Source organism: Amblyomma maculatum, chromosome 2, assembly GCF_055883805.1.
Source record: "Amblyomma maculatum isolate TAMU_Amacu chromosome 2, ASM5588380v1, whole genome shotgun sequence".
Taxonomy (NCBI): domain Eukaryota; kingdom Metazoa; phylum Arthropoda; class Arachnida; order Ixodida; family Ixodidae; genus Amblyomma; species Amblyomma maculatum.
In genome coordinates this window covers 99,264,164-99,286,257 of record NC_139345.1, presented here as the reverse complement: position 1 = coordinate 99,286,257, position 22,094 = coordinate 99,264,164, and the positions used below count along the sequence as shown (strand labels likewise).

At 49.4% G+C, this 22,094-nt stretch overlaps 1 protein-coding gene across 1 annotated transcript; it reads left to right on the top strand.

Annotated features, from left to right (window-relative positions):
* Positions 1-286: 286 nt before the first annotated feature.
* On the top strand, positions 287-19,141 carry LOC146199375 (alpha-L-fucosidase-like). Its single transcript, XM_084592115.1, has 7 exons — positions 287-609; positions 6,091-6,206; positions 10,053-10,159; positions 10,686-10,958; positions 11,422-11,642; positions 14,995-15,236; positions 18,500-19,141. Exons 1-7 carry the CDS (start codon positions 287-289, stop codon positions 19,045-19,047), a joined length of 1,830 nt encoding a protein of 609 aa, XP_084448241.1. The 3' UTR covers positions 19,048-19,141.
* The last annotated feature ends 2,953 nt before the right edge of the window (positions 19,142-22,094 follow it).

Below are 22,094 nucleotides of genomic sequence, written 5' to 3'. Positions count from 1 at the left end.
GTGCAAAACATAGCTGAACAATGGATTACTTTTGAAAATCACCCAGTGAAGAGAAAATTCACTAGAAGGCAATAAACAGATAGCAACAATGAATTTAGGGGTGAATGTGAACTTCAGGGGCCTGTTGCAGGACCAAATGGTCTTTGCAGAACAAAATCTGGTCTCTCCTTGTCGACTAACCCAGAGTTGCTCTCTCACATATTCACACCAATTCTAAGACCTCAGTCTCCAGGGTCTTTCCAGCTGTGTACTTCACCCATCGCTTCACCTCCCAGGTTTCCACGTCATGGAGGGCAAAGGAGAACAGGCGGCCAGGGTGTTTCTTCCCAGCGGTGACCTCGTCTCCAGAGAGCGGTCGAGCGCGAGGTCGAAGCAGCCGCAGAGAGAGGCGTCGCCTCCCGGGGACGCCCAGCAGCCGCTGCTGCCGCCTCCGGGCACGGCGGTGCCCAAGGGCCACCAGGAACGGGACAGGGCGGCCAAGCGTGCGTCCAAGAAACTAGGCGCTTCGCCGTCAAAGAAGCGCTATGACGAAGGCTCAAAGGCGGCTTTGCCCAAGGCGACTTTGCCCAAGGCGACTTTGCCCAAGGCGACTTTGCCCAAGGCGGATGAGTAAGAGCATCTAACCACTCACCTTGCTGCACACACCTTCTGTGTAGCCTGAGCTGTAGGCCTTCCAATCTGTACCCCATGATGTGTCAGTAAGGTGACGAATCTTTCCACTGCGTGTCAGCAGGCTTCGTTTGCCTTTGTGTCTACTTTGTAAATGTGTTTACTCTCGTTACCTTGTTACCAATGACAGCTGTACCAGTGTGGTGTTTGGAATTTAGGACGTGGTTATCAATGTCGTCGTTACCATGGCTGCCGTAGCCGAATGCACGATGACGTCATCCAGACCAATGAATGCCACCTGGTGTCAATGGCTTGACCAGCGAGAATGCCGGTCAATCAGAATATGCATTTGAAGTCCTAGATCTGTTTGATTAACGTGTGATCCTTACAGCTCTTACTTCGTGACAGTATATATGTGCGGCTAACTACCAAGTTTATAAAGAGAAAACGCGATATTTTGGGGTACATAAGTTCCCGAAGCGACTCATAACATCAAAAGAGACATCACTGAATGTCTCTTCCGGGTAAATTTCTTACCTTGTTATCCCCACTAAGTGACAGAAGAATGACAAATATATTTGCTAAGTAGCTTCGAAGTTTTCTCCAGCACAGCCGTCATAATTAAAGCAAGCGCTCCTGCAAGACTCGCGTGGTTCGCATCGTGAAGTAGAAATGCAATGATCGTCTCCAGACGTGTTTTTTGTTTCTTTCTTTTTTTACAGCGAGTGTATGCTGTTCTATTATCCGCTCTGTTAACAGCGATGCATTTGTTGCATGAAGAAATGAATACGTAGAAAATGTTGATTCTCGGAATGCGCTGTCTGCTGCCAAACAGCAACACGCGCGCTCCAGTCACTTTCAATCGACGACGCGGTTGGACACTACAGGGCTTCAAGGGAAATGTGTTGCGCTCACCCGAACAGATGCAGTGCATCATGCGTACCAATATCATAGGATCGTTTGATGCTTGTGGCGGTCTTCTTTGTAAGCAAAGGTGTTTTATGATTAACGAACACAGGGCACTTTAATCGTACTCGTATAAGGCATGTTTTTCACAATAGGATTCTTACCGAAGCGATAACTACTATAGTAGACTCGACTGTACGAGCACGCTCCGCGAAAAAGAGCGGTAAATAACGCGTATATGTTTACGTTCAACAGAATCTGGTAGCGACTGTTAATTTCGCTGGCAAAGCCAGTTCCTAATCCGATGTAACAGGTTTGCCCCAGTACAGCACTTGTTTACAAGTTTTCCCTCAGACCTTTTCCATTACTGATGTCACCCACGCACGTGACAGTCTTAACTTGGTACTCCGCTGAAAAGTAAGCGTGTATAATCAAAGGCCAGGTGATGAGTCCAGCATTCATAAGAAGCTTTTATCAGCAATCTTCCGCACTTTCACAGATGCATTTAGCAACCAACCATCGGAGCATGGAATCCTATACTAACAAATTTGCCAGAGTTGTGCACGTACTACGTGCATCGAACGCAGTGCTGTGGACGTGGTAGGAAACTCAATTTGTTTAACGGGCGGTACCAGTAATATACTGAATGTTCAGCCACGGGCAGTCTCGAAGGGAGCGCTCGATTCTTCATAAAAGCGCGCGCTCATAAGTCCAGCCATTGCTGAGCTAAGATGCCTTAACTGGTATCTTCTGAGAAATTAACAGAAAGCCATTAATGATATACATTTTTGGGGGGCGCCGTAATTTCTTTTTTTAGCTCACGGAATAATTTTTTTTCCTTTTACGCTTCAAGGCAGTGGCATGAGCTACGAGACAAGGTGGATGGCGGCTTCGGAACAGTCTCGTCAATAATAATAATAATAATAATAATAATAATAATAATAATAATAATAATAATAATTATTATTATTATTATTATTATTATTATTATTATTATTATTATTATTATTATTATTATTATTATTATTATTATTATTATTATTGACTCGTCCATCCGAAGTTCTTTTGTGCGAACAGAAATAAGTCATGCATGATCGTTTCAGCCTTGCGTGCCTCCATCAAATGTAACGGCTATGAATTGTGCTTATAGCGCCCTTGCCAGTGAGCTATGCCGCAGTGGGTGTTCGAAGCATGTGTCCAGCTCCAGCCTCGCCTCGGTGGCTCAGTGCCTAGGGTGCTCGACAACTAAAACAAAGTAGACGCGAGTTCGATCCCGGCTGCTGCAGCCCCGTTTCGATGGAAGCGAAATGTGAGGCTCATGTGCAGTGAGCGATTTTAGTGCATGCAGATGGATGAAATTATATCCGGAGCCCTCCACTACGGCATCCGTCACAGCCTGAGCCACTATGGGAGGTTGAACCCTGTAAAACAAAGCTAACCCAACCAGCCCAAAAGCGACACGTTGATAAGCCAAACCTATGTAGTTATCTTTCTCTGCAGCAGCAGCACATATCAAAGCAGCAGTGTATATCAGCAGACCAACAAGTCGGAGCAACCTAAAACTTGGCGTGACACCGCCCACTTGAGTACTTGTGTTCGCTTAAGTCCTTGCAAGGATTCTGGGGAGAAAACCCTCAAGCATAACTACTTCTCTTCTTGTTGTCATAATAACTGTATATTCATTAGACAGATCAAAGTGTTTATTTCTTCAGCAAGGTATTGCATCAAACGAAGACACAGGAGGAAACCCCCATAGCTCAAGGTTTCCTGCATGCGGCTTCACGGCAGTACTACAGGGAAAAAAGTTCTACGGCAGGAACCATCAATCACTCAGGTTGTGCTTCACTTGGACTATGTATCACCAAAGCTTTTTTTTATGCGTTGTATAGCGGTACAGTTATGCATCGGTACCATACTTACTTTCCCGTTACCCTGAAAGAAAAAACAGCGAGTCATTGACCACTCCGCTTCTATGGGCGTCCTCGCTACGGAACGTGCCAGCCATAATGCTGATTCGCCAAGCATTCGCATTAGGATTGCAAACACGTGGGTTGGTTCCTCACGCTCAATACCCGATAGTCCGTCGCACAACTTGTTAAGAGTGCACTGGAAGCTGCGAGCTCGAAGTGATGTCCTTTATACCTGTGTAACTGGCTTGCGAGCACGCAATAGAAACGCATATTGTCCGCTCTACTGCGAGCAAGATACAGTACATAGGCATGTAGGTGTGCTGGCGACTTCGGATGATCAATCTTGTACACCGTTCGACTAAGAATATTGTTAACGCAGCCATCGAGTCCAGCTGTGTCAAAAAAAAAAAAATCCAAATGTTTATTTGGAAATATTGTTTCCCCTTTTGCTGATGCATTGCGCGTGGGCTAAATCCACAAAATCTAGAAGCAACGCATCTGTTTACTTGCTGACATTGATGCGGGAGAGAATGCAGCTAATATAAACCTGTGCCACAGAGCGAAGGCGTTACCAAACGTGCTGTCGACAAAGCCACGGGCAAGGAACTTCGTGGCAGTGCTGTAAATTAAAAAATCCCAACGCCGTTGTATATGGTCGCCTCATTACGCACCGAGCACAGTGTAAAGCGGGAGTGGCTGCCCCTGGCCCTACGGGGCTTGGACTGGTAGGTCACTGCCGCTTGCGGCGGGGTCTAGCCTGCCACTGTATTTTTATCTGTTGGCTGTCAGTGCACCCGCTACCGTTTCGGTGGTGGACGACGGCTGTTGCGACGCGCTTCTTTCTTTCCCTCTTATGTTTCTTTCTTCTCTATTTTCTCTTCTGTCCGCACGAGGAAGCGGAGGTGGCTCAGCTACAGAGCCAGTAGCAGGCTCATGCATTTTTTTTTTCCTTCTTCCTTCAGTCGCAACAACAACAACAACAGTGTAAAGGAGGTAACATGAGGCACTCTTTTCGAAACTTTCAAGGACGATTTTCACGGGACATGAATAACCGCCTGAACGATTCCTTCAGGTTGCTATCGTGCATCTGAAACATCCATCCTTCCCATTCCCCCACCCTGAAAAGAATGAAACTGCAGTCTCGTTCACTTCGGTTTCTCGCTCTCTGTATAGCAATAATTTATTTAGTCTTAATTGCTCGGACCAATGCATACACACAAAACAGCACATCCAACCCTTTCTGCAGTGTCCTGGAACAATTGATTCACACCACAAACTGCACGGCACGTCGTTCTAACTTTCGTTCAGTGCATCCACAACGTGGTGTGTGCCACCGTCCTTTTCCCGATCTATTCTTCTGCCTCTCTGCTTGTCAGCTCTGGCATCACATGCAGTAGTCAGTGGTAATGGTCGACGTCAACGGCAGACTCCCTTTGTTGAAAACTGCTGAGAGTCGAATCAAAGTAAGCGAAAAATAAACTTTACATAACACGACCATTGATTGATAGGCATCCACTACAGTAGTGCCAAACAGCCCCAACTTTGGCCTGAAAGAATTGATGAGAAAATTTCTCTTTCCTTCGTCACTCTCCTGGCGAAACAGACACCTTGACCATTGATAATTGTCCAATACAATACAGAGCATTGCGTCAGCAATGAAGCTGAGTAAATTACCACCCCTAAGAACATGGTCTCTTGGGCCCATATCGAAAGTCCCTCCACAAGACTTCTCAATAGCACGTAAGCATGTCTGGAAGTTCCAATATGATATAATCGGAATAAGAACTGATGCGATATTGATCGTGATAGCTGTCAGCATGGCCAAACGGCCCTTCTTTTGTTGTTTCTTCCTGCTTGCAATGCTGGGCATAGCTCCTGCCTTTGTCGTTGCTACCAGCTAGTCTTGGTTTTGGCACCAACAGCGGCATGCTCCTATAGGGGTTTGATTTGGTTTCACTTGGTTTGTAGAGTTTAACGTCCCAAAGACTATAGTAGTAGTGAATGGGGCTGAAAATTTCTACCCCTATAGTGTTCTTTAATGCGCACTGACATCGCTCGGTACAATGGTGTTTTTTGTTACACCTCCGCCGAAACGTGGCCACAGCGGGACTATAGGACCAAATCCGCGTCCTCAGCATCAGCATTCGGGGGTCCTAAACACTGATCCACCGCGGCGGGGCCTATGGACCACACGACGTTGTCTAGGAGAACGTGAATAAAACGGCGCACAGCTTCATATTCCCACAGACCGCGATCGTTCTCGAATGCTCCATTTTAACAGAATACAAAGATGACACGAGTTCAGAATCGTCAGAAGTCCGCAATAGCCCTTTTTTTACCGTTTTCGCTACTGCACGTTAGAATCGCAGCTTTGTGTAGTCGGATACACCTCAGTAACGCAGCCGCCGGTTCCAATCACCAGGCGTACTCCAGAAAATGGTGCCCACAGTGTGTCATGTCTTCGTCAATTTATTGCGCCTTCCAATCACCTGCACTGTAACACTAACAGGTGTAAATGGAATACGACTTCAAGACATGTCGGGGCCATTAATAAAGGGATTCCTTTGCACTCTTGTGTTGAACATAGAGCGCCAAATCGCGCTTTCGTCTCGCTAAAAGATGCTGCTCTTGACACTCTGTTCCTCTGTGTTGTTCCCGATTGCAGACTCGAGTGGCCGGGAATCATGTACCCGACGAAGTACCGGCTCTGGCTTGGCATGATCTTGGTACAGGTTATCGTGGTGCTGTACTTCGTGCTCGGGCTCAGGGCCTCCGTCAGAGGTACAGCCTTCCCGAATATTAACTATAACTGCAGCACCCAAAGTGGGTCGAAGTAAGTTACGCTGTAGCGCAGAAAGCACGCTGTGATGACATACCCTTGAATACCGTATTTAATCGCGTAATTACCCTGCCCCCTCCCCCAGCCCCCTTGGCTGTCAAAAAGTATTCTTTCCTCGCGCGCAATTAACGTATCCCCCTTTTCTCGCGCGCTGTGCATGCTGAATATGAGAGTAAATGGGAGCAGGTAGTTTCCCCTGAAAGGCGCAGTAGCTTAACAGTACCATAAAATACCTTCTTATAATGTAACTTCAGCAGTGGCCTGACAAGTGGTCGGCTCGTCTGCCTAGCGTGTGGGGTGTGCAGGGCCCAGTTCTCAGTGCAACCAGCTAGGTAGCATCAGTGACACGCTGGGTACATGCTTCCCGTTTGCTTGTTCTCGTCTCTGCCTAAAGCTGCCCTGCCACTAATAAAATCTGCCATCACCATTCCTGTATTATAGACTACTATATCTCACCGCACCTCTGCGATTAACAGCCAATAAGATTTAAGGTTGTTTCGCAAAGAATACTAGTGACTGGATCTGGTCACAAAGGGTTTCTTTTGAAGTTGAAAGTTTATTTCCGAATCCAAGCCAAGTTACAAAAATATGCAGCGAAAGATCCCAAGCTACAAGAACGCAGGCGGAGCGGCCTAGGAGAAAAAAAAATAATCAAATGCAACTAATCAATAAAATGAGCATCGATCTTTTGTGCGGCGTGTTGTTAAATAATTGGAACGTGCGTCACAAAAGGTCTGTCATCAGCTGCATCAAAAAAGTAGACAAATTCGGACCGGTTACGTGCAGCACCAAATGCCGCGATGTTACGGCAGAGGTGCCATCCGCGCGTGCAGCGCGCGACAGTACTCTGGCCGTGCGCCTAGACATTGTTTATTTGGCATCGAAGCCACAGCGGACAGCGTTTTGGAATTGACCAAGCGCAATAGCAGATAGTTTACGCATGACACTGTCTTATTGTTGACAACATTTTCATAAAGATATAAACAGATGATTGAGCTCATCGACGCCGCAGCAGCGAGGTTAGCATACAAGCTGACTGCGTGAGCCAAGCCACACCGTCGTCAACTGATATTCCACTGCATGTGTGTAGAAACTTGCTTGTATCGCAGATTTCACTTCTACAAGCAACTCGGTATGTGTCATCAATCCCGAACATGGCTCATTTTTGGCGTAATTTTATCCCACCCTAGCGAAAAAACCTTATGAGTCACAATAACCTCATACAAATTTCTCATACTAAACTCGTATAAATTTCATATAATCTCGTACAAATATCATTCAACGTATGAGAAATATGTGAGATTGTATGAGATATGCACGAGTTTAGTATCAGAAATCTGTATGAGGTTATTGTGACTCATACGGTTTTTTTCGCTAGGGCAGTACTGTATTGCAAGTAAGTATACGATGTCTGCAAATGAAGCTTAAAGATTGATGTCGATGATCGCGCCACTGCGAAAACAGCTGGTCAACTCTGTCCGTCATCAGCGTGCTCGCGTAGTTTTGGCGACCCTATCGTACTGCACCGACAACGAACTCTCTGAAACCACGTCTCTTTCACCCGGCAATACGTCTCGTAAACAAGCTGCTGCGCGAACAGTTGGCGTTTGGATTGAAAGCTATTTCCATCAATATAGGAGGCTCATCTATTCAGGTGCGCAGACCCGAGCAGAGGGTCGGGACTCCGCAACTAAAAGCGCGCGAGAATACATTATTTTCGCCCTCAGCCTCCACGCGGATGACGACATTGGGCGAACTCCCTGCTACACTGGAAAAGCATTTCGGCAAAGTTCTTCCGATGCCTCTCTAGCGTATACCCACACGCGTGTTCTATTCTGTGCGCGATTCTTGCGTGTAGCTGCGGAAATCTGGGACACCTTGAGCTATCGCACTGCGTGTGTCGAGTTGCTTTGCTGATCTTTTGTGCCGTCGATTCTGGCTCGGACGATGCATACACACGAGATAAAACACGCGTGCACGTTACCGCTTGGCACTTCCTCAACGACGAGCGAAAGAATAAAAAAAAAAAGAAAGAAACGGAGCACTACTCTTTTTATAATCACAATTCTTTATACTCGCGGACGGGTAATTCGTGCTCACCTGTAATCCGATATCCAAACTTTGTAGCGATCTCTTGAAATGATCAATCCATGCTCACGCCGATAATACATTACATTCGTTATGCACCACAACAGATACATCTCGCCAACCATCGTGAAAGTGCTCGTTCTGCCTAAACACGACCACGGCATTTTTGCACGCGTACAACTCTGCAAGTATCCAAGTGCAACGACTCTGCAAGTATCCATGCAGAGTCGTTGCTGGCTATCGCCAACTCCGCGAGGAGACCGGCCGCCGTTGGTCAACCAATAGAACACGGTAAAATGCTACAGACACAGGAGACTGACGGACAGTTTGAGAGAAGAAAGAGGTCTTTTGGAAAGTCGTGCTCGGCAAGAGTGCACGCTGATTTGCGTTCAATTGGATAGGGATATATGAAGGGAAGTGCTTCCCCGCGGCAGCTACCGATGTCGACAGCAGCCTGTCCATCATGCAGCATGCTCTCGCGAACGACCCGGGTCGTTCGGGCTGTTGTCGCGCACAATTTGGAGAGGTCAAGAAACTGCAGAAGCTGGCGGCCGAGGAAGACACGAGACAAGGGTGAAAGCTATGCAAGCGCAGAGGAGAAGGAAAAGGCAGAGACCGATGAATATGTGGGCGATCTGGGAACGAAAAATTCCACGCTAGGGAAAACTGGCGCGAAAACCGGAAGTCTGCGAACCGAGTGTCACTCGGTGACGTTTTCATAGGCGGGGCGGAGTCCCCCAGCTGTTTTCCTTTTTTTTCTGGTGTCTAGGAGTGTTGAGTTGAGAGGGGAGAGCCATATTTATTCGCCGATGTATCGGGTATTAATGAAGCTAGCTAAAAACTTCTTGCCATGAAGTGACTAGTGAGGGAGTACCTATCTCTCGAACGTTTTACTTTGCCTCAATTTAGGGCGGTTCACAGTCCCTTTAAAGGTGGAGCTAAATGTTCATCAAAAAGAAATTATGGTCCCAACATATATACCTTTTGTAGAGGATAGAAGGATGATGTCATATTAGGTATGACTAAGCAATTCTGAAATTAACTAGCAATGACTTCGCAAAAATGACCAAGCTAGCGATAATATTATGAATAGAATAAGAATAAGAAAAGAATCAGTTTGCAGTAGACTGGCGGGTGAAAGCCAATGGAATCAGAATAGGAACAGATCGGCTAGTGAAAGAAATGTTTTTCTCCATGTCAGCCCAAGCGATCGGCCTTAAATTCCAGGTGGCATAATTTTGTCTTGTCTTCTTGTTTTGAATTCCATTCATCCATGCGACCGAATTTTGAAGCCATCTTCCGTCAATCTCTTGCACATATTCATCACGAAAAATGGCATTGTGCTGTGTCACGATGTCAAAATTGCGAATTGTGATCCAAACCAGAAAAAAACTAAATACGCTAAGATAACGCGGATCCTTAAGCGCGTGAAGCACATGAAATTTAAAAATAACGAGCGAAGTTATATCACTGTAAGATTTAGCATAGCAAAAACATACATACCGCAGGCGTATACCGGCGGAGCCTGTTGCCAGGTGCGCAAGCACAGCCGACACCCAACTGGTCTCGGTCCGCTATGCCTCTACGCTAGTAAATATTCGCTATGTTAGAAACTTTAAACCGACCCAGACATAATACCTAATGTTCGCTGCCGTGCAAGAGCAATGCAGTACTTCGTGTGCATCTTCACGCGCCTGCAGCCCAAAGTTCAGCAGTCCTGCCCCCACATTCTCCGGAGACGCGCTACACAGCTGACTGGACTTCCTTGGACTCACGGCCACTGCCGTCCTGGTACGACGAAGCTAAGGTACGCGTTCAGCTTAGAAACCACACTGTGTCCGTAGTTTTTCACTCGAGTGTGCGACTTCGAAGTAAAGAACCCAGACAGAGGAGGCACCGTTGATGTCTACTGAGGTCTAATGCACGGAGTACAACGCTCTGGGCAGCGTAGGAGTGGTATTGAAACGACAAAACGTATTCGAAAGAGCAAGGAACCAACATGTTTCTATCCGGCATCTAATACGAACACTTGACTTTAGCATTGCCCTTTTTCTGTCTTGCATCACCGCTTACCTTGCACTAGGTCTCTTTAGCAAGTTAAACGAAAATTCCCCTTCGCTGGAAGGGAGACATTGAGGTATCAAAATACGCTTGATCACCAGCTGCTTTTCCAGAGGAATTCCCAATGCTCTAACGGAAAAATTAAAATAAAATGCACTCTGCAGGCAACAACGCTCATTAAATGGCGCAGACTTCTATCATCCGCACCGTGAAGTGCAGACTTCTCCCCGTTGTGACATTCCAGTCAAACCAGAAATCGCGTCCGTGTACAGGTGGGCATCTTCGTGCACTGGGGCGTCTTCTCGGTGCCAGCCTTCTACTCGGAATGGTTCTGGTGGCACTGGCAAATGAACGGCTCGGACGCCTACCGAGACTTCATGGCGAAAAACTACCGGGACGGTTTCACGTACCCCGAGTTCGCAGCCAGCTTCAGGGCAGAGTTGTTCGACCCGGACCGCTGGGCGCAGCTCTTCAAGAAAGCGGGCGCCCGCTACGTAGTGCTGACCAGCAAGCACCACGAGGGCTACACACTCTGGCCCTCCAAGGTGCGCGCCTCACATTTTGCTGAGTTGCCATTAAACTGATCAATCAGTCAAACGATAATCTCATCAGTCGATCAGTAGTCAGGTCATCACTCACGCAGTCGGTCAGTTACACCTCGTTCTGTAAGTGCGTCACTCGATACAATTCGGCTTTTCTGCTCTTCTGTGTTTGCTTACCCTTTTTCTTTGAACCTCACCTCCCCCGTGTTGAGCTCCTCTCTCGACCACTCAAAATAACAGTATATCAAGCAGGTAAGATAATAAATATGAAAATGTACTTTATTTGACTAGTCATTTGAAGAGGGAAAGAAGTAGGGGGCATACAGTGATTATGGCAAATTCCCTTCAGTCATCTTAGAGAGTTCTTGATACTGAAACAGCTGATGGGTTAAAAATTCGCCGTAATTCCCCACCAATCTGCTAAGGTGCCTCAAATTCAATCGGTTTTTTACGACCTCATCTGAAGGTCTCGTGGAACTGGAACGCCGCGGACGTTGGTCCCAAGCGAGACCTAGTGGGAGAGCTGGCCCGTGCCGTGCGCAAAGCGGGGGGCATGCGGTTCGGCCTCTACTACTCGCTCTACGAATGGTTCAACCCGCACTACCAGCGAGACAAGGCGGCCGGATGGACCACGGACACCTACATCAGGGCAAAGGTCACACCCGAGCTCCTAGACATCGTGGAAACGTGAGTTGGGAAACAAGGGAAGACAAGAACGCAGCAAGCGTTCCCGAATGCGTCAGCGCCTTCACGACTGCAATTCGATGCTATGGACACCTAATTAAAACTCAAATGTCAACCACACACTAAATGCGAAGCCGAATTCCCCACATCTGTATGTCCTTCAAACAAATCATCGTAGTCTGTACGTCTTACACTCCACGAAGACAATCGCTGATGTCGGCATATAATGTTTGTTTGGATACCAATGGTCGTAACGACTTAAGTACTCTGAATACTTCAATCAATCAATCCATACATTTTGTTCTTCACCATACAAATATATGACGAGAAGAGGGGGGGGGGGGGGAAGAGAAAGAGAAAAAGCTGAACAGTTGAAGCTTTACAGGCCTCCAACCATCCCGACAACAGTGACAGGACTTCATCAGTTTAAACTTTGCATTCTAAATTACAATGCAGTAACATATAAACAAATGGGCAACAAAAAATCAGAACAAAGCAGGCTGAACGTTTAACTAAGGCGCTATGAACAACTCCAGAAGGTGGCTCTTTCTCAGTGACATCGCGTCAGTGTGTTTATTGGAACCTAAACGGGGAGGGACGCGTCAACGTTTTGGAATTCAGCTTCAGTTAGCGTTGTAATAAAAGAAAAAAGGAATCCTCGCCGCGGTTTTCAAAGCACGCAGCGAGCCCCACAAAAATCACGCGCCTCAGCTTGTACCTTCGTTCCACTCGTTCGTTTCTTATGTTCTACTTATTAGTTTGCTTGAATTGAAAAGGTTTTCGCGAGAACCGCTCGGAAAGAATTTGAGAGTTCTTTGCCCGACTTGTTCTTTCTTAGTGGCCCACATTATATAAAATATTTCCACGTTCTTATAGGAACGACACCTTAAATGTCACTTCCTAACGTCGTATATAAGGTACAAGCACACATCGTACAAGCAAGCAAGAACAAATGCATTGTGCTTGAGTGTGAATACAGAAAGAGGACTCCTCATTTTTCCCTCTTTCTGCACTTCTAGCTGCACTGAATGGCCAGATGACACTGTTCTTATTTCCAATGGTTACACTGCAATGTCTTTCTTCAGTAACGCATTAAACAGGTTTTGCGAACTCCAGGGGCAAAGTTATTTTAAAGCCGAGATTCCCTACTAGTTTATAAAAAATGAGGTAAAGTCTTAGTGCACACACCTGCATTCCTCAACTAGTGGACGTGGAACTCATATGCACTCAGTAGTCACAAGCTAGACAATCGAGTCCTTTAAACTGTGTCATTGAGTTAAGGCGTTTAAGAGAGTGCGTTGTTGGGCGAATCGCTCAGTTATGACAAACAGAAGGCACTGCGCACATACAGACAAGGACGAGAAGGGCATACAACGGGTGTTTGTTGTATATGTACCCTCCTCGTCCTTGTACGTATGTACGTTGTACTCTTTGTTTATCACGTTAAGACGTCTTTAAGAGATTAAATGTCGCGCGTGCTGCATTAAGTGGTATATTATTCTGCGGCATTGGACAGCGAAATTTTATGCAGTCTTTTGTTACATGCATGACGTCCTGCATAACGATGTGGTTTAATCTGAAGTTTATCCCTAACGCGTCGCGACTAGTGTAAAAGCCTGATCGTTCGGGTAGCAATGTTACGGAGAATTAGCGCACGTGAAAGCACCTGCAACGTCGATCCATGACTGGCACTGAAGAGACTACGTCCTTGCGTGCTTTTTTTTGTTTGTTTGTTTGTTTGTTTGTTTGTTTGTTTGTTTTTTTGTCAGGGGCGACAAATGAAAAATATTGTTGTGTTCGACCCCATGTCTTTTCACCAGTTGGAATGGCGCTGAACGCTATCGCGTCACTAGAATCGACAACAGCAGGGTTGTATATACACGTGCGTCCTGCCACTTGGGGCACATGGCACGACCATCGCCTTTAAGCGGGGAGAGACGCGTGTCGGGTATGCAGTATGTCGTGAAAGTGGCTTATTACGAACTTCCGACAATTGTAATGTTCTTGCGTAGCGCGCTAATTGAGCTTAACGCAATCCCACAAGGTCAGTACCAAACGAAAACAGCCTTTTTATCACTTGGTGACCCCTCGTGACACCCCTGGCGTCGACGAAGAAAGGACACTGAAGGCAAGGATAGGAAAGAGATAAAACTGGGCTTTCGGCTTCAAAGATGAAGTAGACATGTCCTCTCTAGCATTCCAGAAAGATGGCTCCCGATTTACATCGGCAAGCTAAATGCGACTTGGCTCCGCTAGCGCGATTTACACTTGTTTAGCTTTGTTTGTTTGGGTTCAGATTTGTTAAGATTTCGCATCTGTGGTTCCACTTGCGGATTCTGGTTCGCGCATGCACATTTCCACTCGCTTAATAACTAATCCTTTAATTCATTGCCTTTATTATCCCCAATTGCTATTTGGCAATAAGTCGTAAGCTATATACCACATAACATTTATGATCCCCGGATTTGGCTATAAACCTGTTAACCAGACTGTATACGAAGAACTACTGCAGTCGGCAGCTCCCAAGAACTGGGCCGTATCAGGTGGTCCCGTGACGTCACAGAACCTGTCGACCAATCGTTGCTCGATTACATCACCTGCCCACTGCCACCTGCGTAGATAACGGCTTTTTTTTCTGAGACCCGTCTAATGCTATCGCACTACAATTTTCGGCGATAAGATGCGATCTGGCACCTGGAGGCCTCTAGCTCATTTAATCCACTTTTTCATTCCTCCTGCTATCCCCGAATGGTACAGCTTGCTGCCGGACATTACCGCCGAAGTAGAGATTATAAGATTTGAACTTGCTCGCCTCTCGATGAAACGCGTCATGGCGTTCAGTTTTGTGTTCTGTGATTTTTTACATGTGAAATTACTACGCTATTACATTTTTTTTTTCTCGAAATGTCATTTGCCTCGGTTTCACCATTTTAATTATTATAACCTTTCATGCATTTATTAATGTGAGTGCGCTGCCCTATATGTCTTCAACATGTGTATCACCTTAGCTGTGAATGGTGCTAAGCGTAGCATGAATAAATAAATAGCAAGGTAATCCGGGCTAAGAAATATGACAAAATTGTTAATGCTGTTTAAACAAAGATGATATTTCGAGATGGGTAATACGCGATACATAATAAGGTGGCACTTTATCTTGCTCATCAAGCAGCGGGTGTTCAAAAAGCTCAAATTTAAAGGTCTTTAATTCTTTGTGGCGCAGTTAACAAACAAAACATACCATTTGTTTATAACGAGCCTTGTACAAGAAGTCTTCCCTTTTAAATATATAGAACCTTTAAGGTTAATTTTCCATTCTCAGATTCAAAAACAAGGTCCTGTTTGAATGCGGGAACAGATACCAGCCAGAGATCATTTGGGCTGACGGCAACTGGGAGGCCCCGGACACCTACTGGAACAGCACGCAGTTCCTCGCCTGGCTCTACAACGACAGCCCCGTGCGCGGGAGCGTTGTCGTGAATGACCGCTGGGGTATCAACACCAGCTGCCGCCACGGCGATGTCTACGCCTGCCACGACCACTACAATCCGGGAAAGCTTGTTTCCCACAAGTGGGAGAACGCGCTGCCTCTGGACAAAGGTTAATCAATTTTTGTTTCTCGATATCTCAGCACTTACACATAGTTTTAAAGTTTCACTTATAACGCGTTCACTATACAGGCGTGGAAGGGGGTAGAGGGTAGGTAACAGCTGAAACCCAGGAAGGAGCCTATGCTGGTCTGAAGCTGAACCTCCCACCTCAAGCCTGAAAATTATGGTAACCGCCAAACAGATAAGAAACTGGCTTACTTCCCCGCTCTTCTGCTAATTCAGTTCAAAGTAACAGGAAAGAAAAGAAAAGTACTACCCCTTATCCCAACTCTGACACATTCTCTCAACACATTATCCAAGGGGTCTTTACCTCCTATTTACACAGCGCTCATTACTTTTTACGTTAAGTAAACTTGCTCATGGGAGAGGCCTTCGCCCTGCAGTGGGTATAGTCAGGCGGCGGCGGCGGCGGCGGCGGCGGCGGCGGCGGCGGCGGCGGCGGCGGCGGCGGCGGCGGCGGCGGCGGCGGCGGCGGCGGCGGCGGCGGCGGCGGCGGCGGCGGCGGCGGCGGCGGCGGCGGCTGCTGCTGCTGCTGCTGCTGCTGCTGCTGCTGCTGCTGCTGCTGCTGCTGCTGCTGCTGCTGCTGCTGCTGCTGCTGCTGCTGCTGCTGCTGCTGCTGCTGCTGCTGCTGCTGCTGCTGCTGCTGCTGCTGCTGCTGCTGCTGCTGCTGCTGCTGCTGCTGCTGCTGCTGCTGCTGCTGCTGCTGCTGCTGCTGCTGCTGCTGCTGCTGCTGCTGCTGCTGCTGCTGCTGCTGCTGCTGCTGCTGCTGCTGCTGCTGCTGCTGCTGCTGCTGCTGCTGCTGCTGCTGCTGCTGCTGCTGCTGCTGCTGCTGCTGCTGCTGCTGCTGCTGCTGCTGCTGCTGCTGCTGCTGCTGCTGCTGCTGCTGCTGCTGCTGCTGCTGCTGCTGCTGCTGCTGCTGCTGCTGCTGCTGCTGCTGCTGCTGCTGCTGCTGCTGCTGCTGCTGCTGCTGCTGCTGCTGCTGCTGCTGCTGCTGCTGCTGCTGCTGCTGCTGCTGCTGCTGCTGCTGCTGCTGCTGCTGCTGCTGCTGCTGCTGCTGCTGCTGCTGCTGCTGCTGCTGCTGCTGCTGCTGCTGCTGCTGCTGCTGCTGCTGCTGCTGCTGCTGCTGCTGCTGCTGCTGCTGCTGCTGCTGCTGCTGCTGCTGCTGCTGCTGCTGCTGCTGCTGCTGCTGCTGCTGCTGCTGCTGCTGCTGCTGCTGCTGCTGCTGCTGCTGCTGCTGCTGCTGCTGCTGCTGCTGCTGCTGCTGCTGCTGCTGCTGCTGCTGCTGCTGCTGCTGCTGCTGCTGCTGCTGCTGCTGCTGCTGCTGCTGCTGCTGCTGCTGCTGCTGCTGCTGCTGCTGCTGCTGCTGCTGCTGCTGCTGCTGCTGCTGCTGCTGCTGCTGCTGCTGCTGCTGCTGCTGCTGCTGCTGCTGCTGCTGCTGCTGCTGCTGCTGCTGCTGCTGCTGCTGCTGCTGCTGCTGCTGCTGCTGCTGCTGCTGCTGCTGCTGCTGCTGCTGCTGCTGCTGCTGCTGCTGCTGCTGCTGCTGCTGCTGCTGCTGCTGCTGCTGCTGCTGCTGCTGCTGCTGCTGCTGCTGCTGCTGCTGCTGCTGCTGCTGCTGCTGCTGCTGCTGCTGCTGCTGCTGCTGCTGCTGCTGCTGCTGCTGCTGCTGCTGCTGCTGCTGCTGCTGCTGCTGCTGCTGCTGCTGCTGCTGCTGCTGCTGCTGCTGCTGCTGCTGCTGCTGCTGCTGCTGCTGCTGCTGCTGCTGCTGCTGCTGCTGCTGCTGCTGCTGCTGCTGCTGCTGCTGCTGCTGCTGCTGCTGCTGCTGCTGCTGCTGCTGCTGCTGCTGCTGCTGCTGCTGCTGCTGCTGCTGCTGCTGCTGCTGCTGCTGCTGCTGCTGCTGCTGCTGCTGCTGCTGCTGCTGCTGCTGCTGCTGCTGCTGCTGCTGCTGCTGCTGCTGCTGCTGCTGCTGCTGCTGCTGCTGCTGCTGCTGCTGCTGCTGCTGCTGCTGCTGCTGCTGCTGCTGCTGCTGCTGCTGCTGCTGCTGCTGCTGCTGCTGCTGCTGCTGCTGCTGCTGCTGCTGCTGCTGCTGCTGCTGCTGCTGCTGCTGCTGCTGCTGCTGCTGCTGCTGCTGCTGCTGCTGCTGCTGCTGCTGCTGCTGCTGCTGCTGCTGCTGCTGCTGCTGCTGCTGCTGCTGCTGCTGCTGCTGCTGCTGCTGCTGCTGCTGCTGCTGCTGCTGCTGCTGCTGCTGCTGCTGCTGCTGCTGCTGCTGCTGCTGCTGCTGCTGCTGCTGCTGCTGCTGCTGCTGCTGCTGCTGCTGCTGCTGCTGCTGCTGCTGCTGCTGCTGCTGCTGCTGCTGCTGCTGCTGCTGCTGCTGCTGCTGCTGCTGCTGCTGCTGCTGCTGCTGCTGCTGCTGCTGCTGCTGCTGCTGCTGCTGCTGCTGCTGCTGCTGCTGCTGCTGCTGCTGCTGCTGCTGCTGCTGCTGCTGCTGCTGCTGCTGCTGCTGCTGCTGCTGCTGCTGCTGCTGCTGCTGCTGCTGCTGCTGCTGCTGCTGCTGCTGCTGCTGCTGCTGCTGCTGCTGCTGCTGCTGCTGCTGCTGCTGCTGCTGCTGCTGCTGCTGCTGCTGCTGCTGCTGCTGCTGCTGCTGCTGCTGCTGCTGCTGCTGCTGCTGCTGCTGCTGCTGCTGCTGCTGCTGCTGCTGCTGCTGCTGCTGCTGCTGCTGCTGCTGCTGCTGCTGCTGCTGCTGCTGCTGCTGCTGCTGCTGCTGCTGCTGCTGCTGCTGCTGCTGCTGCTGCTGCTGCTGCTGCTGCTGCTGCTGCTGCTGCTGCTGCTGCTGCTGCTGCTGCTGCTGCTGCTGCTGCTGCTGCTGCTGCTGCTGCTGCTGCTGCTGCTGCTGCTGCTGCTGCTGCTGCTGCTGCTGCTGCTGCTGCTGCTGCTGCTGCTGCTGCTGCTGCTGCTGCTGCTGCTGCTGCTGCTGCTGCTGCTGCTGCTGCTGCTGCTGCTGCTGCTGCTGCTGCTGCTGCTGCTGCTGCTGCTGCTGCTGCTGCTGCTGCTGCTGCTGCTGCTGCTGCTGCTGCTGCTGCTGCTGCTGCTGCTGCTGCTGCTGCTGCTGCTGCTGCTGCTGCTGCTGCTGCTGCTGCTGCTGCTGCTGCTGCTGCTGCTGCTGCTGATGATGATGATGATGATGATGATGATGATGATGATGATGATGATGATGATGATGAAACTTGCTCATACAGTTATGGTCTTCACGCGCAGGTATCAAGAAAGCAGGCGCCTTCTGGGGATACCGCAGGAACGCGCAGCTTTCCGACTACCTGACCATAGAGGAGCTCATCAAGGAGCTCGTATCCACCGTCAGCTGCAACGGCAACCTGCTCTACAACATCGGTCCGTCTAGCGACGGCACCATCTCCCCGCTGTTCGAAGAGCGCCTCATGCAGATGGGCGCCTGGCTCAAGGTAAACGGGGAAGCCGTTTACGGTACGCGGCCCTGGAAGTACCAGCAAGACCCGCTGTCACCCCACGTGTGGTACACGTCCAAGCCTTCCGCCTCTTCGACTACTGTCTACGTCTTCGTGCTGAAATGGCCCACAGCGGGCATACTCATGCTGGGTGCCCTGAGACTCGTCAAGGAGGCCAAGATAACGATGCTCGGAGCACCGAAGGCTAAGGTCTCCGCCAATCTGCGGATGGACAAGCAGTTAGTCGGTGGAGAAGCACTGGCCGTGTCGCTGCCTTGTATGACGCCGGACATTGTGCCGACCACTTGGGCTTGGGTGCTGAAGGTCGAAGGGGCGCTTTAAGTGTCTTCATCCGCATCGCGATATGCCATTTCATTCGCCTGAGTGTTTGCGCGTCGACGTTTTGCAGCATCGCATCATTTTATAAAGGCGAAGTGAGCTGGCTTAAGGCGCCTTAATGAATACCTGTGTTCATATCGATGTGATCGTTAATTAAAATTCAAAATGCAATGCAGCATAGCCATTGATGTATAAAATAAGAGTCATTATATTATACGCTCTTCGCGTTTGGGTCTGCAAACCCAGCTATCAATTATATCTTGTAGTGTGTTTATTGGACGGGAGTATACGCGTGAAACAAGCACTCGTGTGCTGTGGTCGTTAACGTTTTCGACAGGGCCGGAAAAGCTAACGATAAGTCTTTTTGCATAACACATGTCGATCTTGCGCAGTTGAGTAACGCTATGATATGTGAACTGAACTGTGCGTCTTCAATTATATAGTCTAATAACGAAGCGAATTAAAAGCAGTACTCGAAATCAGGCGCAGTAGCCAATGGAGCCGTGTGATACTCACGACGTGGCAGTTAATTCCTTCTCTCTAGAGCACCTGTCATTCACCTGCGATGCGATGCTAGAGATGTTTCCCTTTGCATCCCTAAGTTATGTCTAGCTAAATAAACATGAAGGAACTGAGCCATAAAAAAGCTGTAGAAAAGAATTCGCCGACTATGAAAAGGACCACGTTTGGCCAAGCACACTGGCCCTGACTCTTTCGAGTAGCAAATATCTTGTTTGAACATTAGATCAAACTCCATAGCGCACACAGTCACATGCTCCCTTATTCGCACTAAGAGTGCGAATAAGGGAGCATGTCGTTGCTCTCTTCAAAGCGCATTACGTCCGACACCGTCGCACATGAAGCAAAGTGTCGCAGTCACAGAGGAACACGGAGGCAGTGCTTGGCATGGCCTGCCACTTCAATTCGATGCGCGGACGAGTCGGACGCAAAGTACCTGCTTGCCTGCTCTCGCTAAGATTGCACGGCCATGTACATGTAACCGAATGAAACTACAAAAGCGACAGCGCAAGAACGCGCGCAGGGAAGAAAAGCGGTCAAGGGGGTTGATTCCCATTTTCAGCTCTTTGGCACAAAGTCACGCTGCGCCGAAAGAGAATCGCAATTACCTTTCTTGAAGCATCGCGGTCGGCACAAACACGGAGATCTCCCTTCTTTTAAAGCCGCCTGGCAGGCATAGTCGAACATTGTGGAATCATGCATTAGCGCTGCGCCTACCAAAGAAACAAAATATTCAAAACTACAGGTGCGTGCATAAAACTCCGCCCTAGGAGATGCTTACGAAGTACCAAAATACGCAGAAGTACTTTCGTGACGCAAGCAGCGTACGTCACACCGGTTTAACACAGTCCCTCGTGTGTGTGTGTGTTGTTCGATGCGACGAAAAGGCAGTCATATTCGCATGCCCTGGTGCCAGGAAGGCATCGTTTACTTCGCGCAACGCATTGCGCAGGTTATCTGTGCTGACGAGTTAAAAACCCCTGCGCGTAAAAATAAAACTCACATCGCTTGACCTTGGACTGCACGGTATAGACAACAACGGCCTCAATTATCCTTCTTGCCGCTCTAAGCGCTCACTCCTCGAACCAGAAGCCCACGACCGACAGTTCAAAGCCCGCAAGTAGAATACATCAACTTGCTTATCGAAGTTCAATCGTTTTTTCCGGAAAGGTGGAGAAGGCGGGAGCCTGTTTTCTGGAAACGTCCAAGTGAGAGCGAAAAGTGAAGAAGGGCGACTGTAGTTCACACTCTTTCATGGGCTGTCTTGCTGACGTCAGCAGTGACGTCAATTACATAGCTTCGCCTCAAGGGTGCGCCTCTCTCTGGGCTTTTCTCTTTTTTTTTTTCTCCCCTTCAAAGACCTCTGTACAGTTTTGGTCACTGAGACGGCGGTTGGGTCCCCAGGCCAGGACGGGCATCAGAGCTTCGAAATGGAGCTGACGGCTGTCCATATTAACATCGCTTTGAAATTCTGCTGTCTAAATGTACGTCGGTTAACAAAAGAAGGCATGCAAACATACGTGAGACGTCAAACGAAGTGTCTGCCACAAGTGTTGCTCGTAACTAACATTCTCCGAATTTCAGCAGCTTTATCCCCAAAGTTCCACGTCAGCCATTAATTTTTCTTGTGCCTTGCGAGTTTCAGCGATATTTGGGCAAGCTTACAAAGCCTGTCGCGAGTTTTAGTCAAACAAGGTGCACAAGGTGGTACAGAATGAAAGAAAAGGGAATGTATGGACGCAGCTGCCTCGCTCCGCCTCAGTTTCGGTAGCGCCGTGTCCATGTTGACTATCACCATCTTGTGTAGTATCTAGCGCTCTGTCTCAGGACGTCGTTAGCCAACTCGCCGATCAGTCGATTCTTCTGAACCATGTCGCTAACAGGGAGAATCTAAAACATATCTTCTCAGGATTTATACCTGCACGATCCCAAACCTGTGAGAGTCAGGCATGGTGTCATTAAACTGTGTACGCGGCAGAAGACGTACGCACTTTTTTTTGTTAGAAGCTGGTGGCCTCCTGTGCAACCAGAAAGTCTTTAAAACCAATGTTAGATTTTCTGAAACACCTCTGGCGAAAATATGCTATTATACCACGTATACAGAGCTCCTCGTAGCATCATTTGCTGTCCTGGATCACAAGGGGGTGAAGAACGCAGTTCGACAACCTCAAGAAATTTGAAGTATCGGTGGCGCAAATGGGTGCCACAGCATGCTCCAGTAAAGAACTTTTTGAACTGCATGTATTGAATGTAGGTAAAAACGTCCTCAGAAGATACGGCTCCGGAAAAAAAAAACGCCCGAAAACAACGCACAGGAAACTCAGTCCACGCTTAGGGATATTTTTTCCTGCTTCACAAATAGGGACTTTTTTCGGGGACATTTTTTCCGGAGACATTTTTTTTGGGGGGGGGGGGGGGGGGCGTTTTTATTGGAACCCACATATATTCCATGTAATAAACGGAGTGTGTACAGTATAATACAATCGCCGACACACTTACTGGAAATGCGCGTGGCATTATTCCGGAGGTTC